At 41.4% G+C, this 21,878-nt stretch overlaps 1 protein-coding gene across 1 annotated transcript in view; it reads right to left on the bottom strand.

The window, feature by feature from the left end:
- Positions 1–21,878, bottom strand: part of ATP13A5 (ATPase 13A5) — a 97,951-nt gene that overhangs the window by 42,157 nt on the left and 33,916 nt on the right. The window contains exons 8-12 of the mRNA XM_045851880.1: positions 17,929–18,001; positions 16,876–17,004; positions 8,498–8,668; positions 6,092–6,249; positions 2,923–3,111 (exon numbers count right to left, since the gene is read on the bottom strand). Of these exons, the coding sequence (XP_045707836.1) occupies positions 2,923–3,111; positions 6,092–6,249; positions 8,498–8,668; positions 16,876–17,004; positions 17,929–18,001 (720 nt within the window). The remainder of the gene's footprint in view (positions 1–2,922; positions 3,112–6,091; positions 6,250–8,497; positions 8,669–16,875; positions 17,005–17,928; positions 18,002–21,878) is intronic.

The following is a 21,878-nucleotide window of genomic DNA, read 5'->3' on the forward strand; positions in this document are numbered from 1 at the left end:
CCAGGGGAAGGAGTTGGCTGTTGCGGTGTCGACAGTAGCCAACTGTCAGGGCAGAGCCAAGCACGAGCAAGTGTCTGGGAACACCCTGTTTCAACACTGACACCCAGCTCTCTGACAGAACTTTTTAAAGGTCACCTCTATGTAGGATGCTGGATTTTGTAGTTTTTTTATTAACTCACACCTTCTGTCACTACTGCACATCACATCAGCACAGGGTTTTACAGTGAAGTGCTCACGGTGCTTTCAACTCTCACAGCTGAGTGAGCAGGGCAGAGACAGTCTCCAGGCTACAGGCGAGTGGAGCAGCCTCAGAGCACAGTGGCCTGTGAGTCGGAGAGCAAGAACCGGAATCCAGCTGTGTGTGGTCTTCTACTGGACGACAAATGTCGAGTGAATTTGGCAAAGCACGTGGAAGGATAAAGCCCATCTGATTCCCAGATTAAAGAATTAGGGAAGCTTTGTTTTATTAATTCAATTGGACTTAATAGGAAACTAACATATTTGTGTGAGTTACTCCTTGAAGAACAACAAGAAAAACAATTTGCTTCATTTCCCTCCTGTATTTTATAAGGGTCCCAACTCTTATGTTCCCAAATCCCCTTGCGTTGTTCCACTCCAAAAAGACTTAGCAACTTAATCTAAATGGAGATGTTTTCCTGGTGATGACATTATGTCATCAATTTAAATATCAATATTTGGAACATGAAAACAGACATGATACGGCAGCAAACAGAAAAGGGGCCGTGTTGCTTGTCTGCATGAAAACGACCATTAACCAGTAAAACTGTCCATAAAATAGAAAGAAAACTAAACTATATTTGAGGTTCTGAAGAGAGTAAAATAAACGTAGCATAAATACTAGCACAGGCTTCACTGAATTGAATAGAAAATAGAGAACTTGTTTTAGAAAAACTTACCACAAACCAACGTCAACTAGAGCTACACATGGGAACAAATGTGCTCAGAGGCCCAGTGGTAAATATCTTCTAAAGTGAAACAGCACTGGACGGAAATTCAATTAATTGTAGAGTGCTTTATTCCAACATCACTCTGGTAGAGCTTAAAATGTGAAAGCCAGGAAGAAACTTAGAGATAATTGTAGTTCAATCTTCTTATCGTCAAAGTCATGCAGAAACTTAGCATTATTCAGGATTACTTTTCCCATTTTGCCAGTTCCCAATCAAGAGTTCTTTGCACTGTAACAGGGCATCCTGCCAGCAGAGTGTAGCCAAGCATGCTGAGGAGTGGTCCCTAACAGACTAGCAAAGGAGCACATGAGGATGAGGAGGAGGAAAAGCTCTACATGGGAACTAAGGCAAACACCCTATGGAAAATTAGCTCTAGAAATAGCCAAGTGTGTAATGAACATATTTTACAAATCTCTCTCTTATATTCTAGACACAAGTGTGGCTGCTGGGTAAGTAATGGGAATCCCTATCAGAATATCCAAAGGGCTGTTACCTGGCCCTGAATCTAAAAGGAAGCAGCTGTTAAATTAATTCTACTGGTTCCTCACTGGTGGCAATAGAGGACTTTCTTTGCCAAAGGAAATTCAAAAAGAACAGAACTAAAATAATCTAAGATTTCTGCCAATTCCATTTGGGGATGAAGACTTGTCAAGCCTGCTCATGGTGTCCCTTCTGGCTTGTCCTCTACTCGTCCGCCTTGCCCCCACTGTCTAGGATAATGAGCGAGCTCTTCGGTTGCCCCCAGACAGCCTCCTGCTTCAATGCTATCTCCCTTCTATCCCTTCTCACCAATTCCCCCTGTGGGGATAACTAAAACACATCTATAAAACGTCGCTGTCCCCCACTCCTTAGCTTCTCACATCAGGCCCTGAGCCGCTGGGCTCCCCCTCTCCAGCTGCATTGCCTGCAAACAGCCCACACCACAGCCTCGCCCCAGTGAACCTCACCCCCCACCCCATGCAGGCCTTCACATATCTATGCTTCTGAGCTGCTCGGCTCTGAGCAAAGCCAAGTTCAGAGGTGATCTCCCGCCTGTGGCAGGTAAGTGTGCCTCATACCTGTATAAAACATGCATGTCACTGCATTATCATTATCTGCATTTCCATTTACCTGCTTCCTCAGCTAGATCCTGAACTTCTCAATAGCCAGGAACATTTCATTAATGGTGCTCTCTGCCAATGTGGGTTAATTAAAAAGTGGCAAAGTTTTCATTGATTATTTAAATACAAATGAACTCAAGAGGTGGAGAGAACAAGCCAGGCCCATTGCATTATAGCAGTGAAACTGGCCTGCCTGAGCTGAGGGCAGGACTGAACAGCAAGCAGGCAGGTAACACTGAAGTCCCACCAGGTCTCCTATAGGAGAAAGAAGTCGTCTCAGGACCTGTCAGCAGGAGTTTGTCCCATATGAACCTACTCCCCTTCTGCCACCTTTCCAAGGCCTTACGCACAGAGACAACCTTCCCTAATCCTGAGTCCTGATAGCCCAAGCAGCAAATGAGAAAAGATAGGCCAGAGCGCATAGCCACAGTCATGTCCACTCTCTCCTTTTCTTTAGAAGAAGTAGACAAGGAGAGAGGAACATGATCACTTAAGCTCAGGACAAGGCATTTTAGGGAACCAAAGGGTTCCTTATATTATTTTTTGTCTGAAAAAGCCAGGGAGTTCTACAAGATATCACAGTAAGAGATTGTTTTGAAACCCAAAACAGGAAAAAATATCAAATTTCTCAGGAAAGAAATTCACGATGGGATGGCTGGCCCCACTGCCTCAGGGCTCAGTCGACCAGGCTTCTAGAACATGACCTCACACCCACTCACTGTGTGGCCTTCTCGGGCCTCGGCGTCCGCGTCTGTAAAATGAGAGTGCCAGACTAGACAGACACGCTCGGAGGCCCTTCCCCGCTCTGCTGTGCCTTAAAACCATCAACCTCCCACCTGGAAAGTAGATCATACTTTGTCAAAGCACACGAGGTTTATCTGCCCACACATATTGATTCTCTGTGGGGAGATACAGAAGATTTTCTTTCTCATCAGCCTCTTTTGTGCATACACGATGCCTGTGGTCAGGGCAGCTGGCAGCGCCGGTGGGACCGTCACGGTGAGGAGGAGCAGGGACATGGTTGCAGTATCTCTTGGAGAGACCTGGGGAGGGGAGAGACGTAAAGGTTAGCCTAGCAGGGAAGGCTGCCCTCTTCCTGGCACCATCTCCTGCAATACCACAGGAGCTCTGGAAACTAAAGAATATTCCTAGTGAGTCGGCTCTCTTGGTGGGACTGAGTGTTCTCTTGGCTGTGCCTAACGAATGAACAAACTGTCTCCCGCTATGAAACAAAGGAGACTCAGATCCTTACTCCAGAGCCTCCATGTCCTTTTCTGACTCAGTTTTTCTCCACTTAGCATTCCTTCCACTCAGAGTGCCATCCCTTCTCTGCCTGTCTGCATGCCCTCTGGACTCCCAGGGGCAGGGACTAGTCTTGAGTTGTAACATTTCACACAGTGGCTTGGCTGTTGGATTATAAATCTCTCTCCCCCTCTAGCCTACAAACTCCTTGGGCACAGCAGCTGTGTAGCTTATTCATTCTTGAATTTATCTTATCCATCTCCAGAGAGCTCAGCACAGGTTCTGACACAGAGGAGGTGTTTGGCACACACATTGAATGAATGGCAGCTTAATAAACGCTGTGACCAAGACTCTGACAAGATCTCAGTGAATATTATGTGCTGGGTGGGGAGCCATCAGTAAAAAGAGCTGTGCTCACTGGACACACTCTCTGGGACAGGCTATGTGTTCGGCTACGTGCATTACTTAGTTTCTCCACAACCTTACCATGGAAATATCATTGTTTTTTCTTAAGCACTTAACAAGTGAGGAAATCAAGGCTTAAATTATTTAAGACTTCCCCCAGGCCACATGCTAGTTAAGGGGTGAGGAGCTGACCCTAAGGCTGTCTGACTCCCGGGCACAAACGCATAGCCAGAGTGTTGTATTATGAAGCCAGTGCTCACAGAATCAAGATTTCAGGTAAGTCTGAAGAAGTTCACAGGACCAATAAGGGCAGAGCCAAGATCAAATCACAGGGTGGCTTGTTTTATTTTTCACATGCTCTAGATGTTAATGGCTCTATCCTCTCCAACCTTGCCTGGGTTTTTATGAAATTAAGCATAATTTTGGCCATAAAGTCCTCTTTTGAGTACTGGAATCACAGGTTCAAGTTCAATAGCAATGCTTGCTAGATACATCTTTGGCCCAATCTCAGTTTATTACAAAGTCCATCATACTCTGCTTTCCCCACCCACAGCCACAGAGGAGGTTTGACCCTGAGGACTCAGCCCTGTCTAAACCTGAGCCAGTGCAGATAGAGGTAGCCAACAGCTCCACAGGTTTTGACCCACAAGAAGATGGGCTCTGTGATTAGCTTTGTTGCTTTGGTCCTCAATGGACACCGAGTCCTACCCACAAATGCTTCCTTCCCAATCACTTCCAGCACCCCCTGGTCCACAGGAAACAAGGCTTTTTGCTTGTTTTCCTGCTCAACACTTCTGCTCCCAGATGACCCAGCACAACACCTCAAAGTCCAGCCCCACTGAACCTGCCAGTCTGCCTCGTTTTTTCAGAGTCCATTCTACGGTGCCAGTTTGTTCTGGCCTCCTCTAGATGTGCTCCCAAGGGGCAGACTTCAGATTGAAGTGACTACTCAGAGCTCCAGTGAGAGCATGAACATTGCCTAGAATTCTTGTGACTGTGTCTTTTCCCACCAATATTCACCTGCTCCCCTCCGACACGCATGCGGAATGGACTTGATGCTTCCAGTTGGGGCACTGTAATTAGGTCACCCACTGCCAGGTTTATGCCTTTGTTTGAAACCTTTTGTTCACATTGTTTTCTTCTTCCCTATGAGCCCACACTGCTGAGCTCCCAGCATATTTCACAGAAGAGACTGCATGGCCCATAACAGAACCAGACTCTCAGAGCCAGGAAGGATCTCAGAGGTTATTTGTGACAACCTTTCCCTCTCCCACCAACACAACTATCAAGAGAGAGACATCCAGCCCTGGCTGGTATAGCTCAGTGGATTGAGTGCAGGCTTCGAACCAAAGTGTCGCAGGTTCGATTCCCAGTCGGGGCACATGCCTGGGTTGCAGGCCACGGCCCCCAGCAACCGCACATTGATGTTTCTCTCTCTCTCTCTCTTTCTCCCTCCCTTCCCTCTCTAAAAATAAACAAATAAAATCTTTAAAAAAAAAAAAGAGAGAGAGACATCCAAATGAAACAGACACCCTGAAGCCTAAAAGGTAGTTGACATCCATGCAGCATGCATCTCCTTAAAAGTAGACATTAAATTTCATTTCTGAACCTAACAAAACACAGGGCACAATTTTTTGACTACGTGGTACGTTGGGTATGCCCTGGACAATGTGCACACTCAAATATGTCACCACTAGCTAATAGTTCTCATTTCTAAACATGACATTCAAGATCTCCTTCAATTGAATCTCTTTCTATCTCACTAGACTTCGTCTCTTAATTGCTTGCTGGTTCCAGAAGACCCCTGTACAATTCTTCCTTTGTGTTTGCTCATACAAATTAGTATGTCCTTCCTGCTCTCTGATCAGATTAACTAGATCCTCCCCATCCCATCAGGCTGAGGAAACATATTTACTCTGAGGCTACTCGGGCTCGGGTATCACCTTGCCACACATGCAGTCACCTCTCAGCCCCATCCAAGTGGTGACAGGAGCTGTGAATTTTGCAACGTTTTATAGTTGTACCATCCAATATAATTTTTACTAACCACATATGGCTATTTAAATTTAAACAATTGAGTTAAGTTGATTAATTGATTTAAATAATTAATGAAAATGAAAGAACATTGAAATTCATTTCCTTACTTACACTAGCCACACTTTAGGTGCTCAGTAGGCGCACATGGTTAAGGGATTCCAAAGTGGGTGGTGTCCATACTGTACAGAGGATTTCCATCATCTTAGGAGGCTCTACTGGACAGCTGAAATTCTCAGAATCATGGGGGTCAGGGGTAACCTTATCTAACTAATCATTTTGAGTTAGGTCAAACTCCTTGACAAAACTATGATACTATAAAGCCTTACCCCTGATACTTACTCCATGGTACATATACACACCAAGGGCATAGAAAAAACCCGCAACTCCAAGGCAAGCCAGGAATACTATGAACTTGAAGGCATCACTGTATAGTTTGAAGTTCAGAGGCCGGGGATAAAGGATGGATCTCACCAAGTCCCCTTTGGCTGTATTGTAACCTGCATGAAGATAGATAATCACAGGCAGAGTAAGACCCTTTTATACAGTTTCTCCCAAACCAAGACTAGTTTACACTGAATTAAGGACTGGTTGAGAGTCATTTGAACATGGAATAAAAACAGCACTGCTATGACCTAACGGTGTATTTCTATTCATTCTTCTCACAATTCACTGAGAACAGTCAATAGCACTCTCTCAGCCCTGCTCAGTTTCTCTTGCTCCTGGAGTCATGGCTTCCGTGGCTTGCACTGCAACACCCACTCACGTGTGGGCTTGGGGGAAAGGAAAATAAGGAGCTGATGAATGCAGTGGCCAGAGTAGATGAGCTGCCGAGAAAAGAAGACTTTGAAGTGCAAATGTGTATTGATAATAATAGAAAATTAAGAGAAAAAAAACACAAGGCAACTAATTTCTTAAATATATATACCTCTGATCATGTCATTTTTTATGCTCAAAAACCTACTTGAACCCCCATTTTTATAATAAAGTTCACATTTCTAGGCATGACATTTGAGGCTCCCTTAAATCTGGTCTATCCCTTCCTTGCAAGACTTATCTCCTAACCTTTCACTGGTCCTGGAAAACCCCTGTGCTTTCCTTCCTTTGTGTTTTGCAGACACAAATTAACATGTCTCTTCCAGCTCTCTGATATGATTAGCTAAACCATTCCTATCCTATCAGGCTTGGCTCAAAATGCTACTTCATTGATTAATGTTTCCAGAGTTCTTCTTTTGTACGTCATATCAAAATTAATCTCTACACTTTTTGGAGTCCCTCTAACACTTGGTCATATGACATCTATCACTGCTCTGTGTTTTAGTCAGCTGTAAATCCATCTGTCCCCTACCCCATGCCATAAATCTCCTTTAAGGGCAAGGAGTGAGTCCCTCATGATTTTTTTTTCTTTGGACCTCAGTGCATAATACTTAATAGGTACTCATTAATATTTAAAGTTGACTGCCATATATTCTAGATATGAGTCAGTATCAGTATAAAACATGCCTTAATGCCACTACTTGATGAGCATCTTATCTCCTGAAAAATGGCTTTGTAGGCTTTGGAGAAAAGAATCAGAGTTTTCTTTAATTTGTTACCTGAGCATCATGAGCTCAGATCCTGCAGTTTCCATGATCTCTACCCATTTGCTTCTGCTTATCAACAGGCTGAGAGATGCTCGCTCTCTTGCCCGCTGACTACTTTAAATAAAACTTAACTTTTTTTAATTTAAAAAAATTAGGTAGAACGATTGAATCATAACCTAAAAAAAGCAGAGAGATATCAAAGTGTGAGGTGCATTTTAGATCTGTGAATATGTTGGGTGGCAGAAACACAGGTCAGGGGTGAATGCCAGAACTGGGACAGAGCATGCAAGGTGTTGGCTGGGTGATGTCATGTGAAAGATGGCGACTGATTCTAATACTCCTGAAAAGTTTTTGAATGTGATGTTCATAGACTGCTTCAAGTCATGTTTTATACATGTGGCTTGGTGACAGATTGAGGAGAAATAGGTTAGAGAAAGGTTGGACAAAATATAAGAAAGGTATTTGAGGTGAAAATTGAAAATGAACAGTCAAAAGAATGTTTCTGTTGTAATAGTTTAGACAGGCATGATGAAGGCTTGGAGAAAGTTGGGGTGAAGGAGAAGGAGAGGGAAACAGGACTCAGGAGATATTCTTAGAATGGATGGGATGTGCCCTGTTTGGTATGGAACCAAGTGGGGAGTAAAGATGACATGATGTTAGCCAGATGGTGCTATTGTTAACAGAAAGAAGTGATAGAGGAGGATGTGTTCACATCTAGACACCTTGCCTTTGAAGTGTCTGTGGGACACCCAGGCGGAGATGTCCAGCAGGGACCTTGACATTACAGCCCAGCAAGCAACTCATCAAAAGGAAAATGTCCTCAAGTGCTAGTGGTTGAAACTGTCTTCTGGGTAATCACTTAGAGTGGATATAGAAAAGAGAGGATGCCTAAGGACACAAGAAAAAACAAAAACATGGTTTTGGCTTTGAGGAAATGTACTTTATCCCTGTATTTGCTTCATCTTCTACAAGGGTTTTAATAATGAATTATTCAGTTAAAAATGGTAGCAAAATTGTGGCAACTTAGAATAATAAAGGCCTGATTGGAAATGAGTGTGGCTGTTATTACCAGAATGTAGCAAAGTCCATAATCCTTGGATTTCCCCAAATCCAACTCCCTCATCTTCAAGCATTGACTAAAATTGCAAAAGTGGAGTTGACTAACCTGTTTGCAAAACGACTGCTCTTACTGGCCCCTGTGCAGAGGGCTTGACCTGGACCACTTCTGTTCCACAGAAAAGGACATGCTTCCGATAGTCCTCCAAGCTGTGGGCTTTCCAGGGCATCGTATTCTCCATAGCGGGCAACGGTGTCTTTGTAACAGGTATACTCTCTCCTAGAGAAGATTATATTTTCTGATTCTGTGTGGACTGTAGTTAGTTACCTAGAGCTGGTACTTGCTAGTTTCAGGAAAGTATACAAACCACAGCTAATCCCATCTGAATGACCATTCCTTGAGGCAGATGACTATTCTTAGGGATGCTGGTGATGCAAAGCATGGTGCACTTGATTATATTTCAACTATTTATTTAAGACCTGCCTATCTTTTCCACACCTGGTCTATATGGTTTGCTGTTATAATTTTTAAAAACAGCCCATTTTAGTGAAAAGAGTTTTTATAATCATTCCCACAAGTGCTCTAAAATTAAGCCCAACACTATTCTAGGCAATAAAAGAGCAATGAAGCCTGTGTATAATTATTATTGTTTGCCTTTCATTCACCTTTTTATCTGTCCATTCATTCATTCATTCATTCAACAACTATTTTTAAGTGCTTACTTTGTGCCAGGCACTGTTGTAAGTGCTGAGAATATAATAATGAACAAGACAGATAGAATCCTGCCCTCATAAAGCTCAGGGAGTCAGGCAAGTAAACAGCACTAAATATGCAAACACAATAAGGTGAATATTTTGATGGTAGTACCAGGTGGTCTGAAGATTGCACCTAAACTGAGGTGAGAGATTACCTGGATGATTAAGAAATGACAATGTCAAAGGAGAGTGAGTCCAGCCAGATCAAGGAGAGCAAGGAGAGAAAAGTGTGCTTGGATGAAGTGAGAGAAAGAGTATGGTGTGCCCTGGGCACTAGACAGTTGAGGTTGTTTAGAACACTGATTGTGAGGGTAGAGGGAAGCAGCTCAGGAGTACACAGATGAGTGAGAAATGATACCTTCATAAAATCTGTAAAATACTCTTCATGGTCTTTTTGGAGCTGGAAGTGAAAGATAGAAACCAATATAACAAGCTAGGAGTTTCTCTTTTCTCCTTCTGAATGCCTTCTCAGCTCTAAACTCATGAACTAGCACTTAACTATGTAGATACGTTGGTAATATCTATCTTCATATTTCCTCTCTCCTGGGCTCTTGTTTTGTATATCCCAACTGTGGGCTGTTCCTCCCAGCCTGGACATCCTGCTCGCTTCTCAACTCAACAATCCAAAGTCCATATCAATATCTTTACCCTTAAACTTCCACTTGGCTTTCCTATTTCTTTATGGTACCATTTTTTCTAAGTCACAGTTTTACAATCCCCAAATCATCTTTACTTCCTTCTCTTCCCATGCTTTGCTCTACTCTCTCAGGAAATCATTCTCCATGCCCTGCTGCTTTTCCCTGTGAGTGTGCCTCACTGGGTCCTTCCTGAACACTTGCATCTAGGTTAGAATGACTTCACTGGTGATTGCTGTCTGACTCACAGTAGTTGCATTAACAATGGATCAACTGTGATTTGTGTGGCTCTTTGAACTGCAAACACATTCTCTAGATGATCTGAGGTTACAGTGGGTCTAATTGATATTTTTTATTAATAAGTTCTCAATCACAATCTGCCTTGGCTTCCTGAGTTAAAAAAAAAAGCCCCCAGTCCTTCCTTCTGTATTTCTTGTTCACTCTCATGCTAGTACCATACTCACAACACTTCTGACTCCACAACAAGCAATTCTTTGACATGAGCTGGTTGTCCTACAATTTAACTCAATTCAATTCAATTCTGACACTATCTACTTAAAGATAGCACCAGATCCCACAGGTTAGGAGCTCAGTCCCACAAGACTGCTCCCAACTCACTTCAGATGCCAACTGCAAATCTATGTTTTCACCTGTGCTTCTGATCAATATATCTGAGGTTCCCACTACACCCTCTTTGGGGGTTTGATTATTTTGCTGAGTGGCTCACAGCACTGAGGCAAACACTTACACTTACCAGCTTATTAAAGAATGTGATAAAGGATACAAATGAACAGCCAGATGAAGAGATATATAGGGTGAGGTCTGACACAGTCCCTTGTGTAGGAGTTGGGGTGCATCGCCCTCCTACAAGGGAGGTGTTCACCAACCTGGAAGCTCTCTGCACCTGTATCATTAGGATTTTGTGGAGGTTTCCTCATACAGGCATGATCAATGATCAGCTCTGTTTCCATCCCCTGTCCATTTTCTGGCAGAAATGTGGGGCAGATGGCTGAAAAGCCCAAGCTTCTAACCATAGCTTGGTCTTTCTGGTGACCAGCTTCCACCCCAGAGCCCACCCAGTCACCTTATGAGAACAAAAGATGCTTCTATTACCTTATCACTTAGAAAATTATCATAAAGATTTCAGGAGCTTTGTGCCAGGAACCAGGGATATATGTAGGTAAATGTGTTTAAATTATATAGTATATATTAAAATATATTAATTATAATTTAATTATCATATAATTAATATAATATAATATAATTAATATATAATATAATTCATAGCTTCATAAAATTATAAATTATAATTACATTATAATGAAATTATATTATATTGCTATAAAAATAAACAATATAATTTATTATACTATATGATCATATAATATAATAAATCATATTATTTATTTTAGATCAGTGAATGCTATAACTTAATTATAATTAATTATAATTTATAATTTTATAAAGTTATAAATTATAAATTATAACCTTATAAATTATAAATTTATAAAGTTATATTAAATTACATGATATCATATATTATATGATATTATATATTGCATAATATCACAATAATTATTAATGTTAATATTGTATAATATAATAAATCATATTGCTGTTTTAGATTAATGTGTGATATAATTTAATTATAATATAATTATGATTTATACATTTTATAAAGTTATAGATTATATAATGCTTTATAAATTATGTGAATCATATACTTATGATTTATATGTAATACATTATAAATGTATATAATGTATGAATTTATATAAATATTTATATGAAATATATAAATATATACAATATATATAGAGAGATTTATATCTCTATACATATAAAGAGGGACTTTTTCCTATTATGTCAGACCTTTGCTCTGGTCTCTCCACTCCAGCCCCTTCCCTTTGCTCATCCCACACTACTTCTAGATGAAGGCTATCAAAGACCCCTTTTATCATTTTATTTTTTTCTCAAAACTCCATAGGCTTTTCCATTGCCATCACTAATAAACTTCAACTCCCTTGCTAGATTGTCAAAGCCACCACATCTGAGCATTACTGGCTGCTATTTCCAACCGAACTCCAGCTACCCAAGGCCACTCGCACATCCTATCTTTACTGACTCCTAGGCTTTGCCAGTGCCATTCCTCTCCTTTCTCTGAAGGCTGGAAGGAAGGCTATTCAATGTACAAGGACAATTAGCTCAGGGGTCAAAAAAGATACATTCGGGGCACAAAATAAAAATGTTAATAATGCTTCCTGGCTCCCAGATTTAAAAAGCACAAGAATGAATTTAAATTCCACCAGTCTTGTGCTAAATGTTTAATTAGCAAGAAAGCATGTCCTACGTCTAATTTGAAAGTACTATTATATTGATTCTAGTCATGCAACTTTAGGTTCTATCACTCCCTCTAGGTAATAACTGAGGGCAGGGGTTTTAACATGTATAACTTTTTATATTCCTCATTCTCATTACTGGTGTGTAATAGGTTCAAAATACCTATTTTTGCTGAGTGCTGGATTAGAAAAAAATTACCCAGGTTTTTTTATGATTGGTTATTCAAAAACTAGTTTTCTACCATGGTACATTTTTTACATCCTAAGGTACAAGAAGCTATAAAATTTTTATTATTGATCCTGAATATTCTTCAGAAAATTCCTTTATCTAAGCACTATTCTTGTCATTTTCATCAGAACAAGTATGGTATTCATCTATCTTGTAGGTTTATCAATTGAATTCTAAATGGCTTTGTAAAAGGGATAGAATCTCTTGGCAAATCTCCAAATTACTATGCCACATTGCTTTTAAATCAGCCTTTGTAAAGGCAGATACTTATAGATAATTGCAAATGTTGTTCTGCCTTTATGAGAGAATATTAATCCATGATTTATAATTAAACTAGTACTAATGAATAGTTTCTGCACACACAACCAACAGTATTAGAAACAAGCAGCTATTCAATCACCAGAGATGGAAGTCACTGGAGACAGTGTTGCAGAGTACTGATGAATTTTAAGTCTCTTTTACCCTATTCACATATTAATAAGGAGTTTCATGCTTGGACTTTCTTGGGATCCCAAGAAAGAATGGACTCTTCTACAAAAGTTTGGAAGTATAAGTAGGCTAGAGAGGATTTCAAAAGGAAGTTATACTCACCATCAACTCTTCAGTTTGCTTTCAGGACCTGGAGGTCCTGTCTACTGTGAAAGGGAGATTCTCTCCTTTGTCCCCAGTGAGCCACATGCCTCTGCATAATGACAGCGTTTGAAACGCCATGTCCTTGTTTATTTATATTTCTGGGACTGTTAGGCTATAAACTGTTTGAGGTCAAGGACTATTCCTCATTTGTCTTGCTGACTTCAGCACACAACACAGTGCCCAACACATAGTAGGCATTGCCGAACCTTTGTAGAGTTAATGGATAAGCAAAAGAGTGAATGAAAGAAAAGGAAGGAAAAGAACTCATGGCCATGGACAACAGTGCGGTAACTGTAGAGGGGCAGGCAGGATGGGGAGGTGGAAGAGGGTATAGAGGGATAATCAGTAATGGAAAAAATACAATAAAAATAAACTACTAAAGACATTTTAAAAAGAAAAGGAAAAAAGGATGAGAGGAGAAAAGGAAGAAAGAAGAGAGAAGACCTGACCTATCAACTGATTATGAGCTTATTTGACAGGGTATAAATGTGAACTAACTGCCTAGGGAAATTCCTAGGTTCCAACTTGAGGCATACTTTCCACAAGCACATTCCAAATAAATCAGTAATTCTACAACGAAGAGGGAGAAGGAAGGAGATGGTGGCAGAGGGACTACTACCCCCCTCACCCACAATTGTCCCTGAGAGAATGAGGAGCCAGTAATCATAAGAATAGGTTCTGAGGTTAACATGCCCTGGTTCAAGTGTTTTATTTTTTTGATAGAACTTAAAACTGTTGGAAGCTTATGTCATTGACTTATTTTCATATCTTCTGTATCCCCACTATAATGTCAGCTTCATGGGAACAGAAATCTTATCTGCCTTGTTCATCCAGTAGAGTGTCTGCTCCAAAGTAAGGACTAACAAAACATGTGTGGAATGAATAAACGAATGAATGAATGAATGAATGAATGAATGAATGAAAAAACAAATAGATTCAAATCTCAGCTTGACTACTTTTAAGCTGTGTGACCTTAGGTAAATTACTTACCCTCTCTGGGCTTTATGTTCTCATACCTTTATAGGCTTGTGGATTGAAAGAAATTATATATATATATAATATATTGTATATATATTATATATAATATATATGTGTGTATATATATATATATATACACACAGTGTCTAATACATATAAGAACTAAGTATACTTAGCTATTGTGCCAAGAGAAAACTTCAAAATAATAATAGAATTTCCCCTATGCTATTCCTTTTTGCCAATTGATCAACTTGTGAGGAGCTAGATCTTGAAAGAGATCAGTGCCTTAGGAGGAATTTAAAAAAGACAGAGGAGCTGAAAACTAGCTTTTGGGTTTCAAAAGTTATTCATAAGTTTAATCATGAATTTTAGAGACTTCTTGAGAGTAAAAACAAAGCCATCCCATTCACCACACCCTTCTTCTACTACTTTTATAGCTAACTAGAAATCCCTGGGTCAGTAGTTGAAAGGAACCAAAGGAAACTCAAATATTGTGTGTCCTTGAGACAAGGGGCCTGCACCAAAGTAGGATGTAGAAACAATCGGGAAGTTTGGGGAAGCTGAGAGCCAAAGGCACCTGGTTCTGCCTCCTTCTCCAGGTACAAAGGCCTGCTTCATTGCCCAAGGGCAGAGTGAAGTGGGGCACCAGAAAGAAGGGCTGCCCTTCTCCAGAACCCCCTCCGTATGCCTTGCACACATCAGGCAGCCAGGCCAGACCTGGAGGACCTGCACATCGGCGGGGATAGCTGTCCGACTTATACCAGCCACTTCACACTGCATGCTTCCAAGGGTGGTGATACTTGGAGCCAACATAAAAATGAAATGTAGTCATAAGAAAAAGTGGAGCTTCTTGCATAGTCGAGCAATAGACTATGCAATAGAACGAGGCTAAGGAGATGAGGAGGAGGAAGACTGTGCGACAAGTACATGCTATGAATAGGAATACCCAGTGGCAAGAAAAAGGAGATGAGGCACAAAACATGACAGCACTGTGTCACTCCCCTTAGAACCATGCTCTTCACTCCTGTGGTCCCAAATGTCACCTCTTGTTCTAATTCTCTCACTTGCTAGCTGAGCAGCCCTGGCCCCTTTTCATTTTAATTCCCTCATCTGTAAATTGAGTATTATAATAGCTCCTACTGTAATTTGTCTTCTGCTACAATTGAGATATAAAAGTTATTTGTAACATGTAAACTGCTACATAGATACTAGGAGTATTTGCCGTTCTAGTTCTTACATAATTAAAGGCTTCTCTATATGTAAAGGTCTATTATGCATATGGAGGAAAAATACCTGAGTCACATTTGTAGGCTAATGCTCTAAGAATATGTTTTCAGTTTTAGGAATCAAACCCTCATCTGTTTTTTCAGTTAGGGTCCTTTTCACAAACGTGTGCATGAGCGGAAGGATCTACGTAGGCTGTGAAATCAAGTATTCAGAGCCTGGTGGTACTTAGATCTCAAGAAATGAATAAGAAAGAAATATTTCTGTTTTGTGTGTCTGTCTCTGAAATTGACTTTTATCAGTACTTAGGTGACATAGACATTAATTCTGGTGACTTTATTTTTCCAGGAACACCCCTAGAAAAGGCCATTTATGCTTTAAGTTCATTTTAGGTCAATTTTGCACATTTGTTGAAAAAGAGTCTTGTTTACCATTTCTACTTCTCTGGAACTCTCTGAGTTTTCCCCAGAATCAAGGCAAGAACTATGCACCTGAGTCAGACTCAGGTGAGCAAATACTGCTTCCAGTCCTGCCTGTTTTCTCAAACCGTACCCTCTGCCCCAATGAGAGCAGCCTCTTCACTGTCAGGCTTCTGGGAAACATGAGACAGTCATTGCCTTCAAGTGAGGAGGACAGTTCTTCTCAGGCTGGAGGTTTGCACACTGGGTGCTATGGCAACACTCTGGATGAAGGATATGATTAGTATGCAGATCCTCATCACTGTCATTATAAGAAAGTTAGATTTCAGCACATTAAAGGGGTATTTTGCAATTACACTGAACATATTTATGTTTACCACATTTTCTTGTCTCAATTTTAAATTAAGCAGACCCATTTTTAATGTGAAATCTGCTTGTGTTGAACAATTTAGGGGTAGATAATGACTGCCTTTACATTTAGGTGATATTAAAAGGAGTGTGTGTGTGTGTGTGTGTGTGTGTGTGTGTTCCTGTCTTCAGCTATTTGGAAACAGAAAAATGCAACAATTTGTAAACACAAAAGACAAATAGTTTCTATTTCTGTGTTGCTGTATAGTCTCTTCTGTCATTAGGGTGTCCTGTGTTGTTGTTGTTGTTGTCGTTGTTGTTGTTGTTGTTGTCATCATTTTGCCTAAAGAATATTTTGCAAATGGTGCCTTACTAATTACACAAATCCCATTGGATTTTACAAGTAGGAATGAGAACAAGGACAGTTTAAACCATAACTAGAAAACTGGCTCTCTGCTAGGTGAGGTCACCCAGAAACAACATTCTAGAGAACAGAACTGTTGTACCACTTTTCCCAGAGTGTCAACCCAGTCTCCTTCTCAGGGACCCCTAGGACTCAGGTTTCCACCCACAGAGAGCAGGCTGGATGCACTCTGCACTCTGACAGCTGTGAGAGTTGGTAGGCTTAAGCTGTTTTGTTTGGATAAAAATAAAAACCATTCTCTTACTTATAAAGAGATTGTGCACCAGCTAGTGCAGGGGTCCCACTCTCCTCAGAACCCCAAACACCCTATTTGCCCTACCCATCAGGCTTGATTCTTTCATTGTTACATGTTTCCTATTTATATATGTTGTGTCTCCTTCACCCATCTCTCTATACCTTACCCTGGGCCTGGTATAAGCAGGTAAGTGTACACTGATCTGCTTTGCTAATACTTGGCCTAGATTTTGGACAGGAAAGAAGAAGCTCCATGGCAACTGCCTACCTGTGAGCATGCCTTCATTCACCACACAGCTTCCTTCAATCAGAACAGCATCACAAGGCAACGAAAGCTTTCCTGGGAGAATAAGGACGTCTCCAGGAACCAAGAGATGGGATTCCAGCTCCCGCAAACCTACACAACAGCACAGTTTTCATGACTATCTGAGCTTTTCCTGTGTTTACTTTAAAATGAAAGTGACTGAAAAGTCTTGTCAACCTGTTGGCAATGACTGCCCTGAGTGCTCATCTGCCCCACTCAACCTGATTCCCAGAAACCAGGGTCAGGGAATTGATTCCTGGGCCATAGCAAAGGATTAGCTCAGCAATAAGACCCCACCTTGACCCTAGTACCTGGGACAGTGCTCTGCCCTCAGAAGACACTCCAGGACCTTGTTCAGCGGAAGACTGCCCCTCTGCTGCCGCTTACTCTCTTTGGCTGAGTTCCTGACCCACTGTGGCACACTCAGGCCTTTGAATAAAACCTGATGTGAAATGTTTGCTGCCTTGGGGTACAGCTCCTCATTGCTCACAGAGAGCCATGACCACCTCCCGTCCCCCAGGCTATGGCAAGAACAAATGCCAGTGTCCAACTAGCCATCTACAAGCCTCACTCAAGCTTGCATTCTGGATAACAGATCAAAATGTATAATACAGGGTCTGTTTGGTATAGTTAGTTAGGGAGATCAAAAAGCCATAAGAAGGCTTACCCAGTAACATTCAAATGAGTGAAATATGGAGGGTAGAGGAAATTTGAAGTAACTCACACACTGCGTGACAATGTTTTAATCAAGGCTGAGATGAGGATAAGCCATGCGAGGTATGTAGGGTACAAAATTCAACAAAGTCCTCATTCTCAGGATTCCTACAGGTATAGGTCAGCCTTTGCCTGATCTCGTCTTCTTAACTTTTCATCTCAGAAGCCCTGTTTGCCTCACCTTAGCCCCAGTCCTGGGTTCAATCAGCAAAGCCTGTGTCTCATGGACTAATAGCAATAAATGAGATGAAATGCACCCTGAAATATTAGGATGCTAAAGACAGCAGAATACATATATCTTACCTTTGCCCTTTACAGTGATCGTAACCTGGACTTTGTTGTGATCCTCCACGAGGCTGTGCAGCTTCACTGATTGCTATCAATTGAAAGTCAACATTTAAATGTTAGACAGTCCATAACTGTAAATCCACATGATCTCAAAACAGTAAATGGCAAACTGATTCTGAGCAAAGACTCAAGTTCCACTTTCGATGCTCCTGCTTCCCTTCTCCAACCCCTACTTTATAGGGAGCCCCCTATTTGCAGAAGAAGATGTGTTCATTGGTTTAATGCCATTTCAATCCAAGGAAAAATAATGCACAGCCAGAGCCCCCAGGGACCTGAGCTAAAGCACAGAGGCTTCACTCCTGGAGGATGTTGGGTTAGGCTGGGGAAGAGTGAGATCACACACAGGTCACTTCCCCCCCACCCCGTGCCTCTCTTCCCCTGCCTGTAAAACAACAAAGCTGAATGTGATTTGCAAGTGACATGCTATTGTGAGAGTCTGTGAAGATTCAGGTTGTGTTTTGACTACATGTGGAACAGGCATCCCTTCCTTTGTGACCTGGTGGATTTTCATGTTGGGTAAATCTGCAGAGTGGAGTCACACCACTCTGCTAGTATCCTGATGCTTCCACTTAGGAGTTCTGTAGTTTGTTTAATGCCTTTTTCTGCATCTGAAAGTGGAGATAGCTGTATTTCTTTTATTGAGTTCTTTTAGTTAGTTAATTTTCATCTTAATTATCCCATTGGATGGTACTGACTACTATGGTAAGAGCTCAAAGAGTGTTAATGATTAATACATTGTCAGAAAAACAGTTATCTGAGTATACCAGCTGGAAAAATTTGCTTGAGGTGGAATTCGTTGAGATATGACCCTGTGCAAAGCAGAGGAAATGGAAGCATCCTGGAGAAGTGGAGGCAGCTTCTCCTAGGACAGCTCAAGAGATAGGAAGGCAGAGGTGAAAGGACTGTGTTGTTCACACAGTTCCCCACACCGACCGTGGTGCTGTCAGCTGGAGGGAGTGGGTTGCTGCCCCAGCGGGGGCCTTGGAAGGCACTGCCCATCTCTGTAGGTGTCAGTTACTTGGGTACCTCTAGGTAGAAGAGGTCTGAATACTGTCAACAGGACTTAAACACAGTTTGAGCTAATTCAAATATAAACTTTTTCCTTTTAGATGTTAGAGTAAATTATTTTTATCTGTTCTGGGGATGATTTTTAACACTACAAATGTCACCAGGCTAAGACAAGCATTATACATAATTATGCAACTCTCCTCTTGAGAGAACATAATGAATTCTGTGTTAATATTTATATAGAACGATTTATTATTTATTTCAGTTTTGCATGAAAAGCTAAACTTCAATCATTTAGACCAATTGAGTGGAAGGAGTGATATTACCATTAGGCACATACTCATGCCCTAACGTGCCTTCCTGAGGCTGGCCTGCCGGGACATTCACTCTAGTGACGGACAACAGTGAGGAAGTCGGCAGTGCTGCTGCAGCAGAAGCAGCGGGTTCCGTCAGGATTCCTGGGGTGCGGCTCAGGCTTCCCCACTAACCAGCTATGTACCAGATACCAGAAATTTCACCTTGGAAGTTAGTTGTTTCTTCTGTCGACAAATTAAATTGGATCATTTTCCAGTTCCCTTCAAGCTCTAAAATGGCATTATGTTGATTGATTGTGCATATCAGACTTTTATTAAAAACCTCCAAGACTTCATAGAAGAAATACCCAGGGTAATAAAATGACTCGAATTATCATTCTTTTTTGAAAGTTTAAAACCTGTTATATGACTACTTTGTGCCAGGCACTACTATAAGCACTTGGAATATACTGATTGATTTTTTTAATTTTTAAAGTAATCCTAGAAAGAAATGTTATTATCTTCAATGTACATATAACAAAACAAAAGCAGAAAAAACAGGGGTTTGAAAATGTTCAAGTAACTTACCCACAATCATATACTTACTAAGTATTAAGAATGACAATCAAACCCAGTTCATCTGGCTCTAAAGCCTTTTCTATTGATGAATACGTTTTCCTAAAGTGCTTGGAAACAGCTCTTTTTACTTTAAGAAGGTAAACATCCTTCATGAGAAATTTCTTGTTATTTTCTTGCTTAGCAAACCCTTTTATTCAATGCCATGACAACTTCAACCTAGCTTAAGAGGATAATAATGAACACATTTGAAAGTGATGAAGTACAAGTTAAGAATGCTTGACTGTAATTCTCAATACTCATTATGGCATGAAGCTGGATTTGTTTATCAGACTTAGCCTTCTTTACAATCTGCCTTGCTTCTGTGACTTTGCTCAAGCTATTCCCTAGCATGTCCACCACAGTTTTCTACCAGCAGACTCTTGCTAATCCTTCACATGAAGCCCTGCTCCAATGCCACCTCTACTCTGACAGTCCCTAATGTCCCCAGGAAGGAGGGATTGCTCTGCTCTCTGTGGTCCCACCTGTATTAGTGTGCTGATCACATTCCATTACAGCTGTCTCCTTGTCAGCACTCCCCTGCCGGTCAGGCGCTTCAAAGAAGGAACCAGGTGTCTACCTATGTATCCCCTGAGGTTTATCACACAGTAGGCCCTCAGAAAATATTTCTTTAATAGAACTGAATTGTTCTACTTCTCCAGCAATATTGGAATAGGATAACGTAAGCATCGTCTTTGAACTAATGTACTCAGAAGCTCTACAAACACAGGTTTCTATGACAACCAACCAGCTAGGAGAAAGCAAGTGTTGTGATGCTTGCCTGATATTGAAGCTCGCTGCCTGATTTTCACTAGGCCCCCTCTGCTTCTCTCAACCCTGTTCAGTAGGACCAGAATCAGTGTCCAAGACTAATTTTCATAGTGTTATTATTTGGCATTTGTTGTTGTGCTTCCTTGTGTTTGCTGTGGCCAGATTTCCTCCAGAGATGAGGAACAAGGTCAGGTGTCTCTTGAGCCTGGCTCTGTCCTGAATGACACAGAATGGGTTGGATACTCTTGGTGCTATTTCTAGCAGCCACCCGTGGAGCCAGCAATGGAGTATGCGATACAGTTCAATGGAAATACAGTTGAGTGCCAAGGTCTACATTCAAACTTGCACCAAACTTGTTAGAGAGGGACTACACAGGGTGTTTCTGGCTTAGACAAGATAAGATCTCTCTGTGCAGACTGATTCAGGGCTACATGAGATGCAGGAAGATATTTTATTCCACTCCTGTCAACGCTTCCCTCCTTATAATTTTAAAAAGCACGTATTTGTTTAGCATGGTAGGGGATGGAAGCACACACTCCTTCATTCCTACCAACATCCTTCTCCAAATCTGCTCTTTGTTATAGAATTATCAAACAATCATTTATGATCCCAAGGAAGCTCATGGGTCTCTTTGAAATTGTGCTCAATGGGACTGGAACAATGGAATATTGCAACTGTGGGAAATTGTAACCCACCCCACCATTCTTTTGACATTGTTTCTGTAACTGCTGACTCTAATATGTAGCTTGTAGATACACAGCATGTTTGTATGAGAATCCTAGGAAGTAACCTCAAAGAATATAGACTCTGACCTTCAGGCAAGGCATGCCAGCTCCAGGAGATTTGGGGACCTTCATCCACGGGGCCAGGGTGACGTGAACCCAGGATGCTGCACACAGGGCTGTCACTTGCCTTATCGGAGTAGACTGTGCTCATCTGCACGTAGAGAACTTTCAACCCCCTCCCTTGATCTCTTTGTTCTGTTCCTCTCTCCCTCCTTATAAAAACCTCTGCCTCCATTCAGAGGTAGAAATGGGCTTCGAGACAAGACTCCCCCATCTTCCAGGTGGGAGGCACCTGAAAATAAACCACTTTCCTTTACAACAGCACCTGCCTCTGGAGTTTTGGCTTTCATAGCAGCAGGCAGCCAGACCCGCATTCTGTTCCAGGACAGTTTGCTGTTCTTGACCTGGACTCAGGAAACTTGTGGCTAAGATC

Source organism: Phyllostomus hastatus, unplaced genomic scaffold (genome assembly GCF_019186645.2).
Source record: "Phyllostomus hastatus isolate PE091 unplaced genomic scaffold, TTU_PhHast_1.1 phas_contig_86, whole genome shotgun sequence".
In the NCBI taxonomy this organism is placed as follows: domain Eukaryota; kingdom Metazoa; phylum Chordata; class Mammalia; order Chiroptera; family Phyllostomidae; genus Phyllostomus; species Phyllostomus hastatus.